At 43.3% G+C, this 25,789-nt stretch overlaps 1 protein-coding gene across 2 annotated transcripts; it reads left to right on the forward strand.

The window, feature by feature from the left end:
* Nucleotides 1-13,561: 13,561 nt before the first annotated feature.
* mat2b (methionine adenosyltransferase II, beta) lies at nucleotides 13,562-24,323 on the forward strand. Of its 2 annotated transcripts, XM_041952255.1 has the most exons (8): nucleotides 13,586-13,727; nucleotides 13,944-14,182; nucleotides 14,588-14,782; nucleotides 16,620-16,734; nucleotides 18,435-18,587; nucleotides 18,695-18,888; nucleotides 22,730-22,843; nucleotides 23,322-24,323. In XM_041952255.1, the coding sequence occupies exons 2-8, from the start codon at nucleotides 14,120-14,122 to the stop codon at nucleotides 23,493-23,495; spliced, it is 1,008 nt and encodes a 335-aa protein (XP_041808189.1). In that variant the 5' UTR covers nucleotides 13,586-13,727; nucleotides 13,944-14,119; the 3' UTR covers nucleotides 23,496-24,323. The 2 variants fall into 2 exon arrangements, with proteins under 2 accessions (XP_041808190.1, XP_041808189.1); XM_041952256.1 differs by lacking the exon at nucleotides 13,944-14,182 and having other exon boundaries at nucleotides 13,562-13,727.
* Nucleotides 24,324-25,789: the final 1,466 nt, after the last annotated feature.

Consider the following 25,789-nt stretch of genomic DNA (forward strand, 5'->3'; position numbering starts at 1 on the left):
AGGTTAGCAGTACTCAGAAGGGCAGAACACCTTAGGGAGAAGAGAAAGAAGAAGGAACGTGCAAGGTCAGCATTTTTTAGGAACCCCTTTAACTTTGTGAAAGACTTGTTTAATCAAGAAAAAGGAGGGCAACTTAAGGCAACGAAATCAGAGATTGAACAGTATTTGAAGTCGACGTATTCAGATTCAAAGGAGAATAGGAACATAGGTCTTCCACCTGACATGCCACCATTAGGGGAAGTGGAGCAGGAGATGGATGTGAGCCCACCTAGGTGGAGAGAAGTTGTGGAGGTGGTTAGGCGTGCAAAGGCTTCTTCGGCCCCAGGGCCTAATGGAGTCCCCTACCGTGTCTATAAGAGTGCACCTGGCATCTTAAGGATACTATGGAGATACCTGAAAATAGTTTGGGAGAAACAAAGTATTCCAAGAGCATGGCGCAGGGCAGGAGGTGTCTTCATCCCTAAGGAGAAGGAGTCATCGGACCTTAGCCAGTTTCGGATGATTTCTCTCCTAAATGTTGAGGGAAAGATTTTTTTTTAGTATCGTAGCACAGAGGCTGGCTAATTACTTAGAAAGGAATGGTATGATAGATACGACAGTGCAAAAAGCAGGGATACCAGGATTTGCGGGATGCTTAGAGCATACTAGCATGATTTGGCATCAGATTCAGACAGCTAAGAGGGAGAAAAGAGACTTGAATGTTGTATTTTTAGATCTGGCTAATGCGTTTGGGTCAGTGCCACATAACCTTATTTGGAGTTCCTTTGACTACTTTAAAGTGCCGGAGATAGTTGTTAACTTGGTGAAAGCATATTTCCAAGACATCAGACTGTGTGCAAGTAGCGCAGAGCTCACAACAGGCTGGCAAAGATTGGAGGTTGGTATTATGGCAGGATGTACAGTTTCCCCGCTAGCTTTCACAATGGCTATGGAGGTAATTATTAGGGCTTCCAAGTGGGTCGTAGGTGGGGAGAGACGGCAGAATGGAATGTGTCTTCCACCAATTAGGGCTTATATGGATGATATGACACTGCTAACTTCAACAGTGCCATGTACAAGGAGGTTGTTAGATAAAGTCAATCAGAATCTCAAGTGGGCTAGTATGAAGATTAAGCCTAGTAAGTCAAGGAGTATTTCAATATACAGAGGGAAAGTAAGTGATAGGAAGTTTGCTATAGATGGTGAGGAAATCCCAACAATTAGGGAGAAATCAGTTAAGAGTCTAGGACGGTGGTACAATGTGGACCTGAATGATGTTGAACAGGTTGTGCAATTTAGAAAGGATGTTGCAGAAGGGCTGGAGAGAATAGATAAATCAGGGCTCCCAGGAAAACTGAGGTTGTGGTGCTTGCAGTTTGGCTTGTACCCTTGGTTAATGTGGCCAATGTCAGTATATGAAGTCCCATTATCTGTAGCGGAGAGAATGGAAAGGCTAGTTAGCTCTTATATTAGAAAATGGTTGGTTGCTCCCAGGTGCTTAAGCAATGTAGCTTTGTATGGGAAAGGAATGCTTCAGCTGCCAGTATCCAGTCTAACAGAGGAGTTTAAATGCACTAAGGTTAGGACAGAACTTTTATTATCTGGGAGTAAGGACATAGTTAGTTAGCAATGTGGTTCCGAATCCTTCTGGGGGGAGGAAATGGAACCCAAGGGCAGCAGTGCAGGAGGCAGAGGCAGCTCTTAGGCATGCAGAAATAGTAGGAAATGTTCAATTTGGCCGGGGAGGCTTGGGGCTTGGCCCAGGCAAACCAGTGTGGAATAAAGCAGGTCTAAAGGAGAAAAGAAAGCTTGTAGTGGAACAGGTGCGTAGGCAGGAGGAGTTGTTTAGGGGGGCAAAAGCAGTTGGTCAAGCCAAACAGGGACAATGGTTGAATTGGGAAGGTGTTGAGAAGAGGAAACTTAGTTGGAGGGACCTGTGGAATATGGAGGAAGGCCGTATTAAATTTCTGATAGGGGCGACATACGATGTGTTGCCAACCCCGCAGAACCTAAGTCTCTGGGTACAGGGCGATCAATCGTGCCCACTCTGCTCAGGTACAGCAAGTTTAAAGCACATTTTGTCAGGTTGTAGAATTAGCTTATCACAAGGCCGGTATACATGGCGGCATAATCAGGTGCTGAGAAGCTTAGCCGCAGGCATTGAAGAGAGAGGGAAGCAGGTGAATTCTTGAAGTTCTAGAAAGGAGAGGTTAGATGTGCAGTTTGTTCGAGAGGGGGAGAAAAATAGAGCTGCTAAGTCAGGGAGAAGGCAGGTAGGTGGCTGCCTGGTAGGGGCTGATGATTGGCAAATGCAGGTCGACTTGGGAGGAAAGCTAGTTGTGCCCCAGGAAATAGTTTATAGTAATCTGAGGCCGGACATTGTCTTATGGTCCATGAGTAAAAAGACTGTGTATTTTATTGAGTTAACAGTCCCTTGGGAAAATTCAGTGGAGGCAGCTTATGAAAGGAATAAGAATAAGTATGCAGATTTAAAGACAGAATCTGAGCAGAGGGGATGGAAGACCAGGGTCTGTCCGGTTGAAGTGGGGTGTAGAGGTTTTGTTGCAGGGTCAGCTGTTTCACTGTTGAGGGAGCTGGGAGTGCATGGGCAAAATTTAAGGAAGACAGTGAGGGAGATGTCAGATGAGGCTGCTAGGTCTAGTCAGTGGATATGGATCAGGAGAAATAATAGTAGCTGGGGGGTGAAATAGGGACAGTGAGGGAGGGGGGGGGGCAGAGGACATGCATGCCTAACCCGGCAGGAGAAGAGGTTAAAGTCTGAACAAGACACCTCTCCTCTACTCTGCTTTCCCCGCCCCATCTTCTCGCTCTGCCAATAGGAAGAGAACCAGGAAGAGGAAGTTTAGATAAGGTGGGGGTGTGGCCAGCTAGAGTCTCTCTTTGGGACCATGCGGCCTGTTTAGGTGAGTTTGCGTTGTAAGATACAGAGTTGGCTTGTTTTTTTGATCTTTTTGGTTGTTTTCCTGTTTTGTTTACTTCTTGAAGGAAATGTTAGGGTTTGTTTTCCTGCTTTGTTTCTTCTTGAAGGAAATGTTAGAAGAGGCTGTTAAATCTAGTCTGTGGTTTAGGCCTCCACCTTCAGCACCCTCTAAATTTTCCACCCCCTACCCGAACAAGGGTCTGTATCCAATCCCTACTTTCATCTTTTGACTCTACCTCTTTATTTTCTACTCCCTACCCGAACCAGGGTTTGTATTCCCACCCCGCTTTTTTGGTGCAGTTGGTGAGAGGCAGTTGTAGATGATGGTAGTGTGGCAATCGGCAGTTACATGTGGCATCTAGGCCTGTGGTAGCATTGTAGCAGCTAACAATAGCTAAAGCGGTGAGAGTATCATAGTATCTTAGCAGTTAGTATTGGTAGCTAGCAATTAACATTAACAGTATAGGTGAATCTAGCTTTATTGTCTTCTTCTGTTCCTCTTAGCAGGTAGCGGTTAGCACGTAACATTAGCTAAATGGTAGCATCGGAACTGTATTGTCTTCTTCTGTTCTTCTTCGCGGTTAGCATTAGCATTAGCAATAGTTAAATGGTAGCATCGGTACTGGCCACTACCTGGAGCATCTCTGGGTCAGTTGAACGTGGCAGTGCTGTTTGGATTGTGTAGGAGCAGTGTGAACTGGCACTAGGGGGGGTGACTCTGGGACGCCGGAGTTCACCCCCTAGCCTCCTGGAGGTGTAGTGGGACTAAGTAGGCGAAACACTGTTGAAGGGAGGTTTCCACCTGATGACCCCCAGAGACGTGTTAGGAATCACTGCTCTTTGGCAGGTATAGAGGCAGATTAGAGCTCCAAGGTTCTTCACTGAGAATGAATCCTCTTTTTGAGCACAAGTATCTTGTGTTTAAATTAACTGTAAACAGGAGCTGCTGTGACAGATCAGATTCATCCAGAGATTAACAAACCTTCGTGTTTACATTTTACAGAAACAATTTCATTTGTACAAAGGCATCATGTGTTCTTTGTCATTGTTGAATTTATATTTATATTTACACATATTTGTTCACCTTCTTTATACAGAAAAGTTCAATTGAAACTAAAAGCTTTTTGCCTTTGTTCTTAGCTTTTGTCTGTTTCTTCCTGTAAATTGTTCTTGTAACTGTGTCAAAACCAGAATCATATTCCTTGTATTTGTACACATATTGGGTCAGTATGGGCCCCATGCATAAACCAGAGCAGCAGACTGTCCTTACTCCGAGCATCTCAGTGTGTTCTTTTCTCTTTTTTCTTTATTTACATTCCATATTCATCATATTTGTTTGTATGTGTATTGATTAGTTTGTTTGAAATAAATTACATAGCTATTTATTTTACCTGCTGCAACAATCTGCCCATCCTCTCCAGCCACATTGCGGTCCCAGGCCCATCAGTGCTGTTCTCCACCTCTGATTTTATCACTTTTTTTTCCATCACCTGACTGCCCTGCCCACCTGCACTCCTGTTCTCACTTCCCTCATCTGCTCTGCAGCTACCTACAGTTCACATACCGACCAGGCATTGGTGTGGAAGACGCCATCATCTACCTGCTCCATCGCTCTCTTTCCCACCTGGGGAGCACAGGTAACACAGTGAGGATCGTGTTTTTTTTTTACTTCTCCAGGGTTTTCAACACAATCCAGCCATTTTTTTTACATATTTTTTCTTTTATATAGTTCTTTGTATAAAATGTTCATCTATATAGTCAGCTCTTATTTTGTATTTCTCTATTTTGTTGCTATTTTTTTCCAACTGCTATTGCTGCTGCCTGTAACACCCGAATTTCCCCGGCTGGGGATTAATAAAGTCTTATCTTAAACACTGTACTTAATCATCCATACCACTCATGTGCATTTTTTTTAAATCCCTGTGCAATTGTTAAATATTTCTCAATATTTTTTCGTTAGTAATATATTTTTTTAATAGTCTTTTGTATAAAATCTTCATATATGTTGTCAACTTCTTATTTTGTATTTCTTATTTTCCACTGCCTTGCTAGCGCTATTTCTATTGATGCTGCCTGTAACAAAGAATTTCCCCAGCAGGGGATCAATAAAGTTCATCTTATTTTATCTTATCTTATCTTAACTGCATCTCAGGAGACTGGTCTTTTAAGCCCCTGAAGTTGCACATGACACAACGGTCATCTATCTGCGGTGAGGAGTCTGCATGCTGATGGGAGGCTGAACAGCTGGTCCTCTGGTGCAGTCAAAAGAACCTGGAACCTGAACACACTCAAATGTTCAACAGTGACACCTTCAGGCCAGGCAAGAGCGGGGAGGGAAGTCTCTCTGAGGCGGGGGTGGTCTCAGAGGAGGATGGTGTCACAGCCATGGCCCTGTGCCAGTCTTTTCCCTGTGTCTCCTATGGCCCTGTCTGTCTCACTCTTTCTCCCTCTCTGGATGCATCGTATTTCTCTTAATTGTGATTTCATCGCTCAAACCAGAAGTACTTCTGGTCCGCCAGCTTGCAGGCCAAAAAAGCTCTAATTTCTGCTCTGAGGAGCGAGGACTGAGGAACGAGGAGGAGCCATGAGTGAGGATACATGAGTGCATCCTTCCCTTCTTCAACTGGAGGGTATGAAGACTCTGCCCCCCACAGCTGTCACGTTTGAACGAGGTGGAGAAACTGTTTAAGTGTGAATGTCCTGCAGTGAACGGCTGAAATTTAGACGTGTCTAACTGAACGTTATGTTAGAACATGAGGATCCGTCATGTTTCAGTTAAATGTATTTAATCCACAGCCTGTTCAGATCTGTTATAAGTCTCACTAACAGCCTCCGAGCTTCTGTGGATCATATTTGATCACACAGACGACAGCTCTCTGTTATTGATCAAACTTCACGAGGCCTCGTTATGTTTCCAGAACCGTCTCTGATATATAAACCAAACACTTGTTCTGTTTTCTGAGTGAAATAATGTGTTTCATGGCTCGTAGGTTTCTCTTCACTGACAGATCTGGAGTCTGTCTCATTGAACAGGACAGAAGACACAGCGAGGCTGATAAAGTTCAGGTCAGAAAATGAACACCTGTTCACCTGAAGAGGCGTCCAGACAAGAATGAACTCATTCATTCTCATGTGTGTTAATAAAAGTGTTTCATATTTATTTGCTCGTGCTGGAGACTTTTTTCTAATAATGTAAATATAAGTATAAAATGTAAACATATCGAGGGCGGGGGGAGGTGGGGGTGTGAATATAACGGTAAACGCAGCAGATCCAGCTGTGTCGCGTCATCAGAAACAGACGTCGCTTCACGTGACGCTTCAGGGGAAAGGACGTCTCAATTCTCCTAAAACATGTTTCCTTGTTCCTTCTCTCCTTGCGTGGTTTCCTTGCATCTCTCCGTCCCACTGTGGACGGAGAGATGCAAGGAAAAGATGCAAGTGAGGGAAACGTGGATGCAATTTAAGAGAAATGAGATGCGCCCTCTGCCTGTTTGTCTGTATGATTGTCTGACTGGAGGCAGGTGTGCTGAAGCCCAAGCAGAGCATCACCGGCTGCATCCCATCCTTTAATCAAGCCTCCTACAAACACTCAGCCCTGCTACATCCACCATGCCAGATTGTAGACTCTGCTTCCAGTTAGTGTTACTACACTTAAAGCCAGTAATCCACCAGTTTGGCTATCCATCTACTTTGCTTTAGACCCTGTCTCCCAACCCATTGTCTTATCTGCCCTGCTCCTCTGCCTCAGACCCCAGCTTAGCTTAGCAACTCTCCAGCTTCTGCTCTCGACCTGCCCGGCTCATATTCCTACCCCATTCGTCCTGCACAAGAGTACCTCCTGTTGTCCTCCTTCGGATAGAATCTCTTCATGTATTTCTTTTTTATTTCATGCTAATCTGTTTTTGGCGAAGACACGAAAAATGTTGTTCCAACAGAGGACGTCCTCCCTAACCAGTTACCAACCAGCACACAATAATAACATGGACACAGGCACACGGACTCACAAGCTGAAAACAATGCCAGCCACGTTGCAGCTGGCAATAGCTCTGGATCTGATGACACAAACTGCACCACAGAAGGGAAGGAGTGAAGAAGCCTAACAGATGCCTCCTGGATGATGATTTTGATGTGAAAGACCGGATGAACAACGCTTTCAAGGTGGTGCAGAAGGACATGCTGAAGAAGGTGGACACACGCAGCCACAGTGTTCATGAATCTCCAGCTGTTCATCCAAGAAGTCAACAAGTCCGTGGAGGGTGAGAGTTAAAGTAAATGAATGATGAACAGATCTGTCTTCTTTCAGCTGGACAGCGTTGTCTTCTGCTGTCACTCAGTTGGCTGCTGTTTCTAATGTTCTGTCCACCCTGTTCATGTCAGCTGAAAACACCTTGAAGTATAATCCAGTACAATTCAGCAGCGACACAAACAGCCTCTAAACTGGCCATCAAGCTGAATGAACACATCCTGAAAACTTTAATTATAAAATTCTTGAAAGCAGGCATTATTGAATTGCTCTTGTATTAGACTGTATCAGCTCATAAATTGGGAAGAAAATGTATGTTAATGTTGTAATCCATTGTTTTTTGTGGAGCATAAGAAAGTAGAGATAAGAAGCCAATTAGTGTAAAATAACACGATGCCGTGCATCGGTTGTTCTATTGTTCTCCCCAAATCTTTGAGTCACCAGCTGCCACTTGGGGCGACTCAGCGGTCTACATGTCCAAGTTTCCTTAGGCAAGATACTGAACCCCAAGTTTCCCCTGATGCTGAGCATCGGCGTGTGAATGTGTTAATGCTCGTAATGAGCAGCTGAACTAGCTATCATGTGTGAATGGGTGAATGCAGGCTCGTGTTGGAAAGCGCTTTGAGTGGTCGGCAGACTAGATAGATACTTTATTCACCTCCAAAGAGACTAGAAAAGCGCTATGATTTATATATATTTATTTGTCACATACTTTCTATACTTTACTTTTATTTGGACAGTTTTGTTTCTCTGTTCTTAGTGGTTATGTCTGTTCCTTTCTAAGTACAGCACACTGACAGCAATGAAACAAACACAGTCAGTAAAGCTGATTTCATTCAGATTCTTACCTCTGAAGATTCTGGGTCAGGATTTGGTACAGGGTGGTCCTGGTTCTGGTTCTTGTTTAAAGATTAGGTTGTTGGTCAGAGTTTAGGACTGGTTCAGGTCCAGTTTCTGCTCCTCTCCCCAGCTGCTTCAGTGATTAAAATTAAAATCAACTCTCCAAGTGTCCTATGTGTGATCCTGTTTTTCCAGTTTAAACTCAGTCCAGTACTGGCTCAGTCTGGGGGCGACTGACACTGAATGTAGTGCTGGAGAGAGAGAGGGAGGCTGAGTGTTGGTGACAGACTGCAGGCAGGCTCAGAGAGAAAGACTGGTTGAGAGACATTGATGTAAACAGAGAGAGAGAGAGCCGGTATCAGACTGCAGGTTTCTATTTTAGGAGGTGACTGACGGACGTGGCTGCAGCTCGACCCCCACCCCCCACCCCCCCTTCTGTGTGTGTGTCTCAGCTCCACCTCTATCACACCGAGCTTATGTTCAACCCTTCAGGTGAAATGGTCCAACACCTGTCCACCTGTGTGTCACCGTAACAACATAATCCAGTGCACATCTACACCACAGTCACAACACATCTTCTAGAGCAGAGTAACTGTACTCCATAGAGATGGGATTTATGGCTCTTTGAGGGGAGCTGGATCTTGGTGAGCCGTTCCTTTCAAAGAGCCGTTCAAAAAACTGGCTCATTTTTATATTTATTCAGTTTTAAGAAGGCAGTCTGGCCTTAACTCGTTTTATCTTGGAAATAATCGCTGGGAGGAATGAATTTAGATATCCCACCAATATGAGTTTGATTTTTCTGAAATATTGATCATAAACTTATTTGACTTGTGTGGATTAGATTTTACAGTCTGATCTGGATTCATTGTAAATATTCCACAGGGTGGCGCCACACTCTGCTTTGACAGTGACGTGAATCACCCTTTGTACACACTCTGTGTATGTGTGTAAACCAGGACTCGAACACATATAAACATTAAAAATCAAAGCAGGCTACAGTGAATTTCTGAGCAAAACAGCTTTTAGTGCAAAGATTTCCACACAAGAACATTAATAATAATAATTCATGTTAATCATCATTCATGTTAACGAGCTGTTCAAAAGAACCAGGTCACAACACTAGTACTCCAGCATTCATTGCACTTCTACAGTAGTCACTGTACATCTACTGCAGAGTCATACTACATCCTTCACTGCAGAGTCACTGCACATCTGCTCCTGCCATGACACTGCACACCTACAGAGTCACTGCACACCTGCAGAGTCACTGCACAGAGTCACTGCACACCTACAGAGACACTGCACACCTACAGAGACACTGCACACCTACAGAGACACTGCACACCTACAGAGTCACTGCACACCTACAGAGACACTGCACACCTACAGAGACACTGCACAGAGTCACTGCACACCTACAGAGTCACTGCACACCTACAGAGTCACTGCACAGAGTCACTGCACACCTACAGAGTCACTGCACACCTACAGAGTCATTGCACAGAGACACTGCACACCTGCAGAGTCACTGCACACCTACAGAGTCAGACACTGCACACCTACAGAGTCACTGCAGCAGTGTCTTTCATCTGAGCTCCCCCCAGGTGTTATTATATAATACAGCTGTATTATATGATACAGGTAGGATTAGGAAACAGAGAAATCTGTATTTAGACAATATAATGCCACACTCATTGCACTTCTACAGTAGTCACTGTACATCTACTGCAGAGTCATACTACATCCTTCACTGCAGAGTCACTGCACACCTACAGAGTCACTGCACACCTGCAGAGTCACTGCACAGAGTCACTGCACACCTACAGAGTCACTGCACACCTACAGAGACACTGCACACCTACAGAGTCACTGCACACCTACAGAGACACTGCACAGAGTCACTGCACAGAGTCACTGCACACCTACAGAGTCACTGCACAGAGTCACTGCACACCTACAGAGTCACTGCACAGAGTCACTGCACACCTACAGAGTCACTGCACATCTACAGAGTCATTGCACAGAGACACTGCACACCTGCAGAGTCACTGCACACCTACAGAGTCAGACACTGCACACCTACAGAGTCACTGCACACCTACAGAGTCACTGCACACCTACAGAGTCAGACACTGCACACCTACAGAGTCACTGCACACTGCACACCTACAGAGTCACTGCACAGAGTCACTGCACACCTACAGAGTCACTGCACACCTACAGAGTCACTGCACAGAGTCACTGCACACCTACAGAGACACTGCACACCTACAGAGTCACTGCTTGTTCTCCACTTTAGCTGGCTCTTTTCTACATGAAGGAGCAGTGTATAATACAGCTGTATTATATGATACAGGAAGGATTAGGAAACAGAGAAATCTGTATTTAGACAATATAATGCCATGAACCACACCAATACAGTAGGTAGCGGTAGGTGCAAGAGAGAAGGGGTAGAGAGGATGGTGGAAATGGTGTCAAAGCAAATAAAAAGAGGAGGAAGGAGAGTCATTGGAATAAATGTGTGTATCTCAGAGAGCAGATTCTTAAGTTTGGAGAAAATAGATGTGTGGAGTGTTTCCCAGAAGAAAGAAGGGAGTGGTCAGTGGTGTGCCACTGTCAGTGAAGGCCAAGGCATTTCTGGATATCTTCTTGTGAAGCAATAAGAATGACTGAGAACAGTGCTTCAGTATGTTTGATCTTTGAGGGGGGTGTATCTTGACTGTGTGCTGAGGTGTGGCCGTATGAGAGAACTCCTCTCATATGTTTTGTTTCTCATATATGTTTATTGCCATGGTTGTTAATTGTGCCGTAGAAGTACAGGCGACAGAAAGGATTACGATGCCCCTGGAAGCTACCAGGAGATTCTTGAATGTTGTGGACTTATCTGGAGATCTAGATGCTATACTGAGGGAAGGATTTACACCAACTACTGGGTCTGGGTCATGGAGTGGACAATGTCACCAACAGGATCACTTTGAGGAACAAATACAATGTTCTGGAATGGCCATGTGCGCCAGGTCACCTGGACTGTGAGAGTTAGGGAAGATATGAAGCAGAAACTAAATCACTTAATTACCAAATTAAGGCGATAATTCAATTCAGAAATTAAATTCTGACAAATGTTCATTATAAGTAAAGGACGAACAGGGAGAGGGGGGTCTTCTACTGTCTGAGTTGAGCCCAGTCTGCAGACTAAGATTCATTTTTCATGTCACTCACAGTTTTACTCGGATGATGTGGGAAATATTGACGACAGTGGCGTAGAGTAACGCCCCACTAGCGCACTTTCTCCGCCACCTCATTCAAACGTCTCATCAGTGCATCCTTCCTGGAACTCTAAACTGAACGGTATGAAGACTCCCCCTCCACAGCTGGCACGTTTGAACGAGGTGGAGGAGAAAGTGCGCTAGTGTCAGTATCCTGCAGTGAGCAATGCAGCAGAGGTAGAGAACATTTGAAAAAAACTAAATACAAAGTAAAAAGTAGACTATATATATGTACATATTATACAAACAAAAAGAAATTTGATGATATAAGAGAAAAATAAGGTATGTAGAAAAACATATATAAAAAAATATGTAAAAAGTATTTACTGCCCCGATAGCTGTGGAAAAACAATGTAAGCTGCCTTCAGATTAAAGGCCGGCAGGCAGGAAAACTTATTTCTTTACAGATATTCAGAGAAATCATGTCAAATGTGGAGAAGTGACGGGACCTCCCAGACCTGAGAGAGACGGAGCTGGAGACAGAGTTTGGTTTACCGCTGTTATTTCTACTGATGGATAAAAGTCCCGCAGCAGCTGATTTCTGTTCAGCGTCAGACATTAAAACATCTGTCTCCAGTTTTGTCTCCACTCAGCAGTCTTTAATCTACAACCTGTTCTAACACTAACACATCGGCCTGTCGTCACTCGTTCTGCGTGTTATCTGAGTGAAATAATGTGTTTCATGGTTTGTAGTTTTCTCTTCACTGACAGATCTGGAGTCTGTCTCATTGAACAGGACAGAAGACACAGCGAGGCTGATAAAGTTCAGGTCAGAAAGTGAACACCTGTTCACCTGAAGAGGCGTCCAGACAAGAATGAACTCATTAATTCTCATGTGTGTTAATAAAAGTGTTTCATATTTATTTGCTAGTGCTGGAGACTTTTTAATAATGTAAATATAAGTATAAAATATAAATATATCGAGGGCGGGGGGCGGTGGGGGTGTGAATATAACGCTAAATGCAGCAGATCCAGCTGTGTTGCGTCATCAGAAACAGACGTCGCTTCACGTGACGCTGCAGAGGAAAGGACGTCTCAATTGTTTCCTACTTATGACAAAGGTGGCCTCAACTTTTTAGACTTCCAAACATTTATGTTCTCTAAAGTAGGCGGCCGACATTTTCTTTTACTGTGTAACTATAAAATTGAAAAAATCCCATTGAAATGATCAGATTTCCATAAACAGATGCTTCTTTCATGGTCCCTAATACATAAACACAACTTCTCTCCACACAGATATTACATATGGAACAACACAGACATAACACACAGAAACAAATCCTTATTTTACCCTCCCTGGTTTCCTCATAATAAACTGCTGGTTCACCAGCTGTTTGATTCCAACGGTCGAAGATTTTATTTTAAAATACAACATCTCAATCCCTGCTGAGGAATTTAACATAATTATTAAGGCAATTCCTGTTGGAGTCTCTTTATGATTTAGAAGCTCAGTGAACCAGATACCAGCCCCTTTGCCTCTGGATCCATCAAAGAGCGAAGTAGGCAGGATTTGTTTCTCGATGACACGGAACAGCAATCGTGTTATATGTACTTTGTTTCAAAGGGACATTGTGTCTCTTCCTGACAGAACATTTTACTGGAATAATTTATTACCTTATTACCTAATTTATTACCTTACAAATCTGGATCTTTCCAACCAAATATATGATAAACAACAAAATAAAAGAAGTATCTTTTAAATTAATTCATAAAATTTATCCTTCTTAAATATTTCTTTTACAGCGTTTTAGAAAACATATTGATACCAACTGCTCTTTCTGTTCACAATGCCCTGAAGATAATTTTCATTTATTTATTTAATTTCTGGAAAGATGTTTGTTATTTTATTTCTACATTCATTGAGAATAGTTTTACTCTTTGTTTTGAAAATGTCCTGTTTGGTTTCATTTATTTTATTCCTTCCAAAAGCAAACAGTATTATATAATCAACCTTATGATTTTATTTTCTAAATTTCATATTCACAAATGCAGATTTATAAATAAAAATCTGTTTTACTTTTTTAAAGAATGAAACCAAACAGTATATTCAGACCCTTAAGTATTCAACCAACACCAAGACTGTTAAGACTGTGCATTTGTGTAATCTTCTTAATATTTTTCTGTAGACTGTCTTTACTTGTATGTGGCCCCCTGGCAAAACCCTTTTCTGTTGAACTGTATTGTTCTGTTGAGCATTCAATAAAGTTTTATTGAAAAAAAAACATGTTTCCTCGTTTCTTCTCTCCTTGCGTGGTTTCCTTGCGTCCTCTCATGCATCCCCGGTGGGAGGGACTAAGACGCAAAGAAAAGATGCAAGTGAAGGAAATGTGGATGCAATTTTGAGAAATGGGATGTTCTCACGGAGTGTTTAAACTGCTGTCCTTTAACGGGGCGTTTTCTACTGGTCCGTGAGCTGGTCCTGGATCAGATGCCTGGATTTGAGTTCAGCGGTTCGGAGGTAAACTCACAGCTTGTGTTTTCAGTAGCTTCGATTCAGACACCGGTGTTGTGAGAAATAACGTCTTTGTGTTAAGTTAGGGCTCAGCTCAGTTTTATTAAGGTTCTAGCTTCATTCTGATGCGCTTCACTGAGAGAACCTGTTCAAGAAAAACTGACTTATTTGGTTTCCGTTTTATTTCTCATCATTCCGTGTTTCTTCTCGGGGATCTGTTAGCCTGTATGCTAACCAGCTAGACTCACCGCGACAGCTGCTTTACGGCAGCTGATCGGTGTTGGAGAGGAAGCGGAAGAGAGAGAACTAACTGCGCATCGGAAAATCAAAGAGGCGCTGAGTGATCGACATCGATTAATAATAAATATCAGGAACATATCTGATTAGGCAGAGGGGAGATGAGCCGCGCAGGCGCAGAATTGAGGATTATCTTCAGCCCGGGCCGTGTGCAGCTGGTCCAGGTAAATACTGACCTACAAATAGCTAGCAATGCTAACGGCTAATACAATAAACGTCTTGATAAAATAAATTAATAGATTTTGGACATTTTTACTGAGGTTTCATCACAGAAAAACATTCAAATTTCTTACATTTCTCACTCACGTTTTAATAAACTAAATATTTTAGTTATGTCATTGCTCTCATAAATGCTTGTGACGTGACATTTTACAGGTGTTTTAGGTGCTTCATCAGCTAGATGGAGATGGAACGAAAGATATTAGATCTGAACTGTAATCAGCTGTTAGACTCAAATTAATTGAAAATCGGATGATGATGAGGGGGAGATTGTAAGAGAAAATGGTGCTGGTAAATGTGGTGCCGATTGTAGTACTGATGTAGTACTGATGTAGTACTGCTTACTCCAGGACGAGGCTATGGCCCCAGCTCCGAGGGTCCTGGTTACAGGTGCAACTGGTCTTCTGGGTCGAGCTGTCTGCAGAGAGTTTCAGAATAGCGGCTGGTTAGTTATTGGGACCGGATATAGGAGAGCCAGGCCCCGCCTTCTACGCTGTGACCTCACAGACGAGGACGCTGTCAGAGGACTACTGCATGAGTACAAGGTATTTCTCACTGTACTAAACACTACACTGCTATGCAGTCAGTAGAGGACTGCACAATAACAATAATGACTACATGTCTATGTTTAGACATGAAATAATTTCTTGTTGATATTTACTTTAAATTCATGCACATGTAGACATTTACTTTGGGATGCTTTAAATTGTATTTTGTGATGATGGGGAAAAAAGTGAAGTTAGAGGCCTGTATAACTGTACACAAGTGTGGTGTGTGCCTCGATTATGGGTCACAGTCTGGTACATTTTCAGAAAGCCAGGAAAACAGGTGGCCATAATTCTTACTCGAGCAATAAAGGCACTAAAAACTGACATATTAATTTATTACATAAACAGTACCTGTGTTGGAAATTAACACTCCTATAACATTACTAATGGCTCGTCTGAACTGGCAGTGAGAGGCTGCCTGAATGCTGTGGAGAGAAGGACTCGCCTTCCAGTCTGTTTTTGTCTCCTTCTGCTTATCGACACAGTTGATGATGGCATATTTGAAGTCTTTCCACAGACAAGTCTTACTTCAGGTGAACGGTGTCGGCAATCTAATCTTTGTCCATCCATCCAATCTTCTAATCTTTGTCCATTTTTACTGGAACTAACCAGGAAACTGTAACGCTCTGGTCTCTCATCTGTGTTCGGAGGAAGCAGCACTCATGAGCTTGACTAATCGGGGTAGCTGTGCTCAGCTCAGTTGCATGCAACAGCTGATAAACATTAAAGGTTGCACTGACAGAACTTTCTGGGTAAAACTTTGTTCTGTGTGTGCAAGTAGTAGAATTTAAAGCTGGGCATCAGGCAAAGGTGGGGATCAACGCTGGATTTGAAATAGTAAAAAAAAAACAGCTTTGCAAATATTTTACGAGGAAGGAAACGCACTCAACGTGTTAGTTAGACCTCATGATGCACATGATGCATTTGAAGACACTGAATGAGGCAGCTTTTCTAAGAAGCTCATCAGCACCAACACACCAGCTGTGTTCGAGATTCTGAAAGCTCTGGACATTCTCGGTCTGTCTCGGCTGACGCGCCTCTTTGGTGTCTTGTGGAGGTCGGGAACAGTGTGGACTAGCAGACTGCAGTGGTTCACATATTTATAAAGGGTACAGGAGGGTGGGCTCCAACTATCAATATATTATCCTCCTTGGGAAAACTTGTGTCAGGTTGCTGAAAGCAGGCTTTAGCTGAGTGTATCATGTTCAGTAGAACTGATAAAGACTCTGTCCTGTTGTTTTCATGAAGAGAATGTGAGGGTGTCACTATGGTAACCTCAGGATTGTATCTCAGCTCTTTGCTGATGTGGTTCTGTTTGATTCATTCGACTGTGACCTCCAGGGACCACTAGCACAGTGTACAGCGGGGTGTGAAGTATCGGGATGAGAGTCAGCACCTCCCGGTCTGAGGTCATGGTACCCAGCCGGAAAACAATGGATTTGACTCTTCAAGTTGGACTGAGCCACTCCCCTAAGACAAGGAGTTCAAGTATCTCAGTGTGTTATTAACCAGTGAGGGTCAGAAGGAGCTGAGCCTGAGATGGACAGACTGGTGTGGTATCAGCCGTCTCTGTACTGGACCGTTGTGGTTCAGAGGGAGCTGAGCAGAACGCTGAAGCTCGACCAGTCGTTCTATGTTCCAACTCTAATCCATGGTCATGAGCTCTGAGTATGGAGCTCCTCAGATGTCCGTAGGAAGCTCGGAGTGGAGCCACTGCTCCCTCATGTTGAAAGGAGCCAATGAAATCAACTCGTCTGTGATAAACACATTTGAATTATAATACCTCTGACTTAATGTGATTTAATTATATTTGAAATGAATATCTCTGTTTCAGCCTGATGTGATCATCCACTGTGCAGCAGAGAGACGTCCAGATGTTGTAGAGAGACACACTGAAGCAGCTGTAAATCTCAACGTGCACGCCACGAGCACACTCGCCAAGGAGGCAGGTAAGTGATCGCCTGTTGTCATGTTCATCTCATCATTATGTAACTGTTTAAATACCAACATTACATACAGTACTGTGCAAATGTTTTAGGCAGGTGTGAAAAAATGCTGCAAACTAAGAATTCTTTCAAAAATATAAATAATAATTGGTAATAATTATTTTTAGCGTAATTTATGGTAATTAGCTTCAGTGTCTGTTGCTTCTGTATGTACATGTACTTGATAGACATGCCCTGTGGTACACAGACTGTTGTATTTATATAATAAACTTTGGGTATTCTGTCAAATAAATGCTGTTGAGATGTCTAACTCTGAACCCTGTCTAACTCTCAGAATGAATCATATTACATTCAATAATTAACCTATATTATGGGGCAGGTTACTTTATCCAAAACACTTGTATGCCTACATCTCATTTTCATTCCTATTTGTAACCAGTTAACACATCTATATATATATATATATATATTTTTTAAATATTTGTTCCCTTTGCAAATAAAAGATAAAGATAAATAAAGTATCTGTCTATCTATCTATCTATCTATCTATCTATCTATCTGTCTATCTATCTATCTGTCTATCTGTCTATCTATCTGTCTATCTGTCTATCTATCTACCTATCTATCTATCTGTCTATCTGTCTATCTATCTATCTATCTATCTGTCTATCTCCCTATCTACCTGTCTACCTATCTGTCTATCTGTCTATCTGTCTATCTGTCTATCTATCTATCTATCTATCTATCCATCTACCTGTCTACCTATCTATCTGTCTATCTATCTATCTATCTATCTATCTGTCTATCTATCTATCTATCTATCTATCTTTACATTGTAAATAGTTTTGAATGGAGTATTCCTTTTATTTTTGTGATACCATGATATAAACAAAAAAGAAATACAGTGATTTAATTTCAGGTCATATTGCTCAACCTGAATGTGTATATAAATACTTTATGTATATATGTTCATGTATACTCAGTGTGTATGTGTATGTATGTGTTGATGTATGTTGACTGGTTTAATCTGATTCTGATTTATTAAAAAAATTATCATTTATTTATAAAGTATTATCATTTGTAGCGGGATTGACCTTAGTTCAGTCCAGCAAAAAGAGGGGGGTGCCAGTCAGAGTCACGTCTGACAAATAATTATGACTGTTTTCCCGAGCTGGCAGTAAATCCAATCCACAGCAATACAGCAAATGAACAGTCCACTCCGGGTTTTACCACGGATTCCCAGACCCTAAAGCAAAAGCAGGAAATGGACCCATACAACACTTAACCTCCCGTCAGTCGTCAGTAGTAATTAGTCAGGTCATGCGTCAACAGCACTTCCTGGATCTCAGATGTGGATTTACCACAAAAAAACAGTATTCTAAACAGCGATTTATACCTCGAATCGGGATCACGCCGTGGACTTTACACACAAGCTGATGTCCTCCCTCACGACCGCACAGACAGACCGACCACATGTCCTGAGCTTTTGGGGAGAGAGGATTTGTATTGCGTGGGGTCGGCTGGAAGATGGTGACTGGAGTATGAATGAAGTGGGTGTGAATGGTCTGAATGAACTCTTGACCAGCAGGGAAACATTTAATGTAGACGAGTGGGTTGCTACAAATTGTGATATGGATCATAAAGAAACTCTGATGAGTTTTCAGATAACAAAGATATAACATTTAAAACTGTGATCTTTGCAGCCGTCTGTGGAGCGTTGTTCCTGTACATCAGCACCGACTACGTGTTTGATGGAAGGAATCCTCCGTACGGAGAAGACGATAGTCCCAATCCTCTCAACGTCTACGGACGCAGCAAACTGGAGGGAGAGAGAGAGACACTCAGACACTGTCCAGGTACCTGTCCTTTCTGCGTTTTGTCTCTCACCTGTCTGTGTCACGCCCGTCTGGGTCCTCATCCGTCTGTCGTTCATTGGTCACTCTGTCACCTGTCTGTGCGTCAGGTGCGGTGGTGCTGCGGGTGCCGGTTCTGTTCGGGGAGGTGGAGTCGGTGTCTGAGAGCGCGGTGACGTCGCTGTGGCTGAAAGTCCAGGAGGGGACGGAGAGCTGCACGCTGGATCACTGCCAGCAGAGGTTTCCGACCTACACCCGAGACGTGGCCGCTGTTTGCAGGAAGCTGTCAGAGAGGGCGAGACAGGTAGATAACTGTGTGTCTGAGAGGGAGACAGGTAGATAACTGTGTGTCAGAGAGGGCGAGACAGGTAGATAACTGTGTGTCTGAGAGGGAGACAGGTAGATAACTGTGTGTCAGAGAGGGAGACAGGTAGATAACTGTCTGAGAGACAGGTAGATAACTGTGTGTCAGAGAGGGAGACAGGTAGATAACTGTCTGAGAGACAGGTAGATAACTGTGTGTCAGAGAGGGAGACAGGTAGATAACTGTGTGTCTGAGAGGGAGACAGGTAGATAACTGTGTGTCTAAGAGGGAGACAGGTAGATAACTGTGTGTCAGAGAGAGAGACAGGTAGATAACTGTCTGAGAGGGAGACAGGTAGATAACTGTGTGTCAGAGAGGGCGAGACAGGTAGATAACTGTGTGTCTGAGAGGGAGACAGGTAGATAACTGTGTGTCAGAGAGGGAGACAGGTAGATAACTGTCTGAGAGACAGGTAGATAACTGTGTGTCAGAGAGGGAGACAGGTAGATAACTGTCTGAGAGACAGGTAGATAACTGTGTGTCAGAGAGGGAGATAGGTAGATAACTGTGTGCCTGAGAGGGAGACAGGTAGATAACTGTGTGCCTGAGAGGGAGACAGGTAGATAACTGTCTGAGAGGGAGACAGGTAGATTACTGTGTGTCTGAGAGGGAGACAGGTAGATAACTGTGTGTCTAAGAGGGAGACAGGTAGATAACTGTCTGAGAGGGAGACAGGTAGATAACTGTGTGTCTGAGAGGGAGACAGGTAGATAACTGTGTGTCAGAGAGGGCGAGACAGGTAGATAACTGTGTGTCTGAGAGGGAGACAGGTAGATAACTGTGTGTCAGAGAGGGAGACAGGTAGATAACTGTCTGAGAGACAGGTAGATAACTGTGTGTCAGAGAGGGAGACAGGTAGATAACTGTCTGAGAGACAGGTAGATAACTGTGTGTCAGAGAGGGAGACAGGTAGATAACTGTGTGTCTGAGAGGGAGACAGGTAGATAACTGTGTGTCTAAGAGGGAGACAGGTAGATAACTGTGTGTCAGAGAGAGAGACAGGTAGATAACTGTCTGAGAGGGAGACAGGTAGATAACTGTGTGTCAGAGAGGGCGAGACAGGTAGATAACTGTGTGTCTGAGAGGGAGACAGGTAGATAACTGTGTGTCAGAGAGGGAGACAGGTAGATAACTGTCTGAGAGACAGGTAGATAACTGTGTGTCAGAGAGGGAGACAGGTAGATAACTGTCTGAGAGACAGGTAGATAACTGTGTGTCAGAGAGGGAGATAGGTAGATAACTGTGTGCCTGAGAGGGAGACAGGTAGATAACTGTGTGCCTGAGAGGGAGACAGGTAGATAACTGTCTGAGAGGGAGACAGGTAGATTACTGTGTGTCTGAGAGGGAGACAGGTAGATAACTGTGTGTCTAAGAGGGAGACAGGTAGATAACTGTCTGAGAGGGAGACAGGTAGATAACTGTGTGTCTGAGAGGGAGACAGGTAGATAACTGTGTGTCAGAGAGAGAGACAGGTAGATAACTGTGTGTCAGAGAGGGAGACAGGTAGATAACTGTGTGTCTAAGAGGGAGACAGGTAGATAACTGTGTGTCAGAGAGAGAGACAGGTAGATAACTGTGTGTCTGAGAGGGAGACAGGTAGATAACTGTCTGAGAGGGAGACAGGTAGATAACTGTGTCAGAGAGAGAGACATGTAGATAACTGTGTGTCTGAGAGGGAGACAGGTAGATAACTGTCTGAGAGGGAGACAGGTAGATAACTGTGTGTCTGAGAGGGAGACAGGTAGATAACTGTCTGAGAGAGAGACAGGTAGATAACTGTGTGTCTGAGAGAGAGACAGGTAACTGTGCTGTACCTGTCTGTCATCTATTTCCTGTGATGTAATACTCAGCCTCATTGGCTCTAAATCTCTTGGCTGACCTTGGCTGGGATTGGCTCTCTCTGTTCTGTACTTATTGAATCAAGCCCAGTGATCCCAGCAGGTCATTCTCACAAACCCCCCCCCCCCCCCCCAGCAGAACACATCAGAGACTGAAAACTCCCACAGCCCAAGCCTTGCTTTGTTTATAACAGGTGTTTTAAATGTGCTGGCTTTTCATGTCATTCGGATCATGTTTGTCGGATCCCGACGTTTAAAATATGTACTCAGCTTTTAGTTGTGTTTTGTGTTTCCAGTTGAACTTGAGTTTCATCTGAAAGTTGATCCCTTCTGCCGCTGACTTTCTCTGAGTGGATTCATGATGAATCTCCTGCCTGGGGGACACTGGAGGATTGATGCTAGATCTTCTGTTTGTTGGGCCTGCATCTCTCTGATAAACCAATCTGGTCATCTCCTGTACGGCTAGACGTTGATGGATCGCTGTCATCTTATTTCGAAACTGCTGGCTCTCTTTGCTCGAGTGGATTTATAGTTGATCTACTGTGTTACTGATCCTTCTATTGTGTTTATATCTTTGAGCCCCCATTGGTCTGGCAATCCTTTTCTCCTGTGATGCTATGGCAGGATGTAATGTGTTGGGTTGGTGTACAGCTAACATTACAGTTTAACTTTCCTTCACTACGACTGCTGCAGAATTACTTTTCCAACTGAAGTCCAGCTGAGGGTTAACTGGTAACTGTGGACAAACCTGAACGAGTCCTTCACTCCCACTGTCTGACCACTGCAACAGTTTCTCTGATTCTACTCTTTATAGGGATGTGTTTGAGTAAAAGCAACATTTAGTTTTACTCTATAAACTACATTTCTTCCAAATTCTAAATAGAAATATTTAAATTTTGAGCATTTATTTGCAGAAAATGACAAATGGTCAATACAACAAAAAATACTACAAAGTACTACAAAATACTGCAAAGAAAACAAGTTCATATTCATTTGTACACAATGTTACAACTTAATACTTATGTTTAAACGTGAGAAGACGTCAGGACTCAGTGTTTGGTGGAATAACTCTGGTCTTCAGTCTCAGCTGTCTCCGTCTGTCTCTCCTGTCCTCCCCGTAGCTGTTTGGTGACTTTCTGCCCCTCCTGAAGATTCAAGCAGCTCAGCTTTGTCTGATGGCTTTCTGACCGTCCTTCTTCCTCTGGATCACATTCCAGAGGTTTTCAATGGGGGTCAGGTCTGGGGGGGCATTGTCCTGCTGGCGTTGGTGGACATTGTCAGAGCAGAAAGAAGAAAGTTTTCTTCCAGGAAAACCTTGTATGTTGCTTGATTCATGCGTCCTTCGCGAAGACGAATCTGCCCGATTCCAGCCTGAAGCAGATCGTCACTGATCCTCCACCAAATGTCCCAGCGGGTGTGAGACACTGTGGCCTGTGGACCTCTCCAGGTCTCTGTCTAACCACTGATCACTGATGTCATCCTGTGGTTGCTGAGTGACATTTGAATGATTTGACGGTCGTCCCGGTCAGCGTAGAGTCGTTTTCTCCCTCTGCCGGTCTGAAGCTTCGTTGTCTCGACTGTCTGCTGCTCGAACTTGTTCTTATGAACCTCCGTCATGGAAGCAGCCTGACGCTCACTGTGTATAAATAAAGTAACCTTGAACCTTGTGGTGCGAGATACGAGGACCCCCGAAAGTCCGCCTTGTTTGGTTGAAAGGAAACATGAAGGTGTTTGTTGGCCTTTCTGCATGATGTGTATCATTTGAAGAGAGACAGAAGTATCTTATTTGAACATGTTGAACTCACCTGCAGTTTCTTTCATTGATATTGTAACAAACACACCTTTCCTCCCTCTCTGTCATCTGCCTGTCTAACCATCACCTGTCTGCTCTGCTGTCTGTCTCACCCTCTCTCTGCCTGTCTCATCATCTGTCTCTCTTTCAGGACCCGTCTATCAGAGGAATCTTTCACTTCTCGGCTAAAGAGCAGATGACCAAATATGAGATGGCCGTCGCAATCGCTCAGGCGTTCAACCTGCCGTCCAACCACCTCATACCTGTAAATATATGATAGAAATATATACACCTCTACATGTAACAGTCTACACACCCTGCACAGTGTGTCACGTTTATGCACATGTTTTGGGCTGTTCTCAGAACAGCCTACTATACTAGCACAATGTAGCATGCAGTAGGCTAACCCTCTGGAGGTTAAAGCAGAATCACTTGTGGTTTGTCCTTAACCACGTTTCTGTTTACTTCTGCTTTCCAAAACTGGAAACCGGCTAAGCCTGCTCTATCATACTGCAAATTAACAGATTACAACAGTTTCATACTGTGTACTACTACCAAAGGTAGTATGCAGGATGTAGTTGTGGTGGCAATTTCTGTAAAAAATTCTGTTAATGCACAAAGTGGAACTTGTCGCAGCCAAGTGAAATGAATGGGAACTCCCAAACTGATGCACATCGTTGCCCTGACGGACGTTTTTCTCTCTTTAATCCTGTATCGTGCCTCTTCTTGTTTCCTCTCTGCAGCTGACAGAGCAGCCGGCAGCGTCGACTCTTCGTCCAGTCAACAGTCAGTTAAACTGTTCTCGTCTGGAGCTGTTGAACCTCAGCATTGAACCGCAATCATTCGCCTCCTCCATCACTAACTGTCTGTGGCCGTTTACACCTGACAAGCAGTGGAGACAGACTGTCTTCCACTGACACACAGACTGGTAGAGAAAGACAGGTAGACGTTTCCTTCATCGATTGTCTTTAAAGGTGTCACATTTCAGGCTCCGCCTCCTGCAGACTGATGACATCGTAATGCACGAGGTGTGAACCAGTTTGAAGAGTCTTTAACTGGGGAGAGAACCTGTATTTCTGTACTGCGTATACCACAATCGTCTGAGCTGTCTGATGCATTCACGTGCACTAATCAACTTATACATTTATGAGCATGTGATGCCATCAGGTGTTTGGGTAAATCCAGCACCTGAAGTGAACCAGTAAACACACACTGAATGTCCACTGCTCACCTGCTGATTGACAGCTGTCATAAGTCACCATCATTTCTGAGGTGAGCCAAAAGAGGACAGACTGACAAACAAATGCTGATGTTCACATTTATTGTCAGTGTGAACACATGAATGTTCTGACGAGTGGTTAAACCCTGACGTCTGTCATGATCAGATTACTGTTGGGGTGTAATCTGACTCGCTGTTTGTCGTTCAATGCAACTGGAGTGAGTCCAGTTCTCGAGACTTTACTGTAATGTCTGTTTTAGATGAGTCTTGATGTGAATTATCATTAAACAACATTTGTTTTCAGTACTGATATTTTTCCAAACAAGTCTGTAATTAGAGTCAAAGGAACTTTCTTAAATTCAAAGAAACAGTTTGAAAAATTGATTTAGAAGAACTCAGCTGCTGCTTTCAGGATGGCGTACCATATGAACTGATAATTAGACTTCTGTGATTCTGCTGTAGTTGATGTTGGCTGTTCGTTGATATAAATGACCCTAAATTCACATTAAATGTCTGAAATATTCAATCTGATTTTTTGATTTTATTCAAACCAAACGTTCATGAAGAGTGGTCAGAAAAGAAGTTGTTAGAGTGAAAAGCCAAAACAAATTGAACCTGCATGTGTCTGTGTCTTAAAGCTGATCAGAGATCAGACTGATTTAGGTCTGAAATACGAGTGAAGAAACCAGATGTAAAGACACAAGAGATGCACCCACAGAGAAACAGAGTATAATCACACTAAAGGACCCGAATCAGCCGTACATATTGGAAATAAATTCATGGTACCGGTAGCTCAGCTACATTTAGGGAACAAAGATTTAGATGATGAGGACCAGTAAGCAAAAAATGCACTTCCTGTTGACACTGGACGCGAGCTAAAAATAGGCCAAGAACCACCAACATAAAGAGGAAAAGTCTGAGCGTGTGGATGTTCCTTCTCTAAAGGTGAATCACGTCACTGGTGACACGTCCTTTACTGTGGCTCGGACAGAATGCCATCCATGTTTCAGAAAGTGCTGCGTGTGTTTTTTGTTCCTCAAAATGTTACAACTATGTTGGATGAATCTTAACAAAAAATGGTCTTGGCTGTTTCTCCCACATTTTGTGAACCATGCTGTTTACATGCAGCCGCATCAGAACTATTTTGGGCTTAGGATTCCCATGATACCGTGTTTTAAAATCATTGTATTTATGTTGATTGCACAACCATGATTGGTGCTGAAAAAAGGTACCCTTAAGTTTAAGGTTTGATAATTGCTTAGGGTTAGGGTTAGGTAAGGAAAAAAGATCTTAATTCTCCACAAATGTGGATTTAGTGCACTGGCACAGAGGTCTGCAGAATGTCACCACCCCTCCCGAGCTCCCTCCAGAGGGAAGTTGTTCCTAAGGTCCCTGGGTGAGGTCACACAGAAAAAAACTATAGAGGTCTGGATCCTAAGATTGGGACAAGAGTGACCTCTGCTGTCCGAGGCCTGTCCCAACCACACCCGCCCAAGGAACAGCAAGTGCTCTGAAAATCAAGGAATTCATCAAATAATCATTTTCAAATAAATAAATACACACAACTCATGAGGTAAAACACATGCCAGGAAATAAGAATTAAGCAAATCAAGTCATTCAATATATGCACAGCAAACAATAGCACACAAAGATTGAAAAAAGTCAATCATAAATCTTAAGGCTGTGAAGCAGCAACAAATGAGAAAATTCATGAAGAACAATAAATAAATAAATACAAATAAGAAATCATATAATGAAATGCAAGATAAATGTCAGTGCTGATGTTAGTCCCCAGGCAGGTGTGGATTAGTCAGGCCTCCAAGTCCCTAAAAGTGGGAGATCATATGAGGGAAATAAGGTAAGTAAGTATAAATAAATCCCTAGATTCCACCTATGCAATGATGAGATCTCTACACTGTGTACATCACTTTGTGTGGTTTCTTTCAGCTGTCCTTGGACACCTGCAGCGTGGTCGAGGGAGCCTCAGGCCCG

Source organism: Chelmon rostratus, chromosome 14, assembly GCF_017976325.1.
Source record: "Chelmon rostratus isolate fCheRos1 chromosome 14, fCheRos1.pri, whole genome shotgun sequence".
Taxonomy (NCBI): Eukaryota; Metazoa; Chordata; class Actinopteri; order Chaetodontiformes; family Chaetodontidae; genus Chelmon; species Chelmon rostratus.

Bases quoted from the DNA above. Each gene is read 5' to 3' on its own strand.
- mat2b (XM_041952255.1), top strand. From the start codon at position 14,120: ATGAGCCGCGCAGGCGCAGAATTGAGGATTATCTTCAGCCCGGGCCGT. The intron at 16,735-18,434 runs GTAAGTGATCGC...TGATCTTTGCAG, and splicing joins CACACTCGCCAAGGAGGCAG to CCGTCTGTGGAGCGTTGTTC. The intron at 22,844-23,321 runs GTAAATATATGA...TCCTCTCTGCAG, and splicing joins CGTCCAACCACCTCATACCT to CTGACAGAGCAGCCGGCAGC.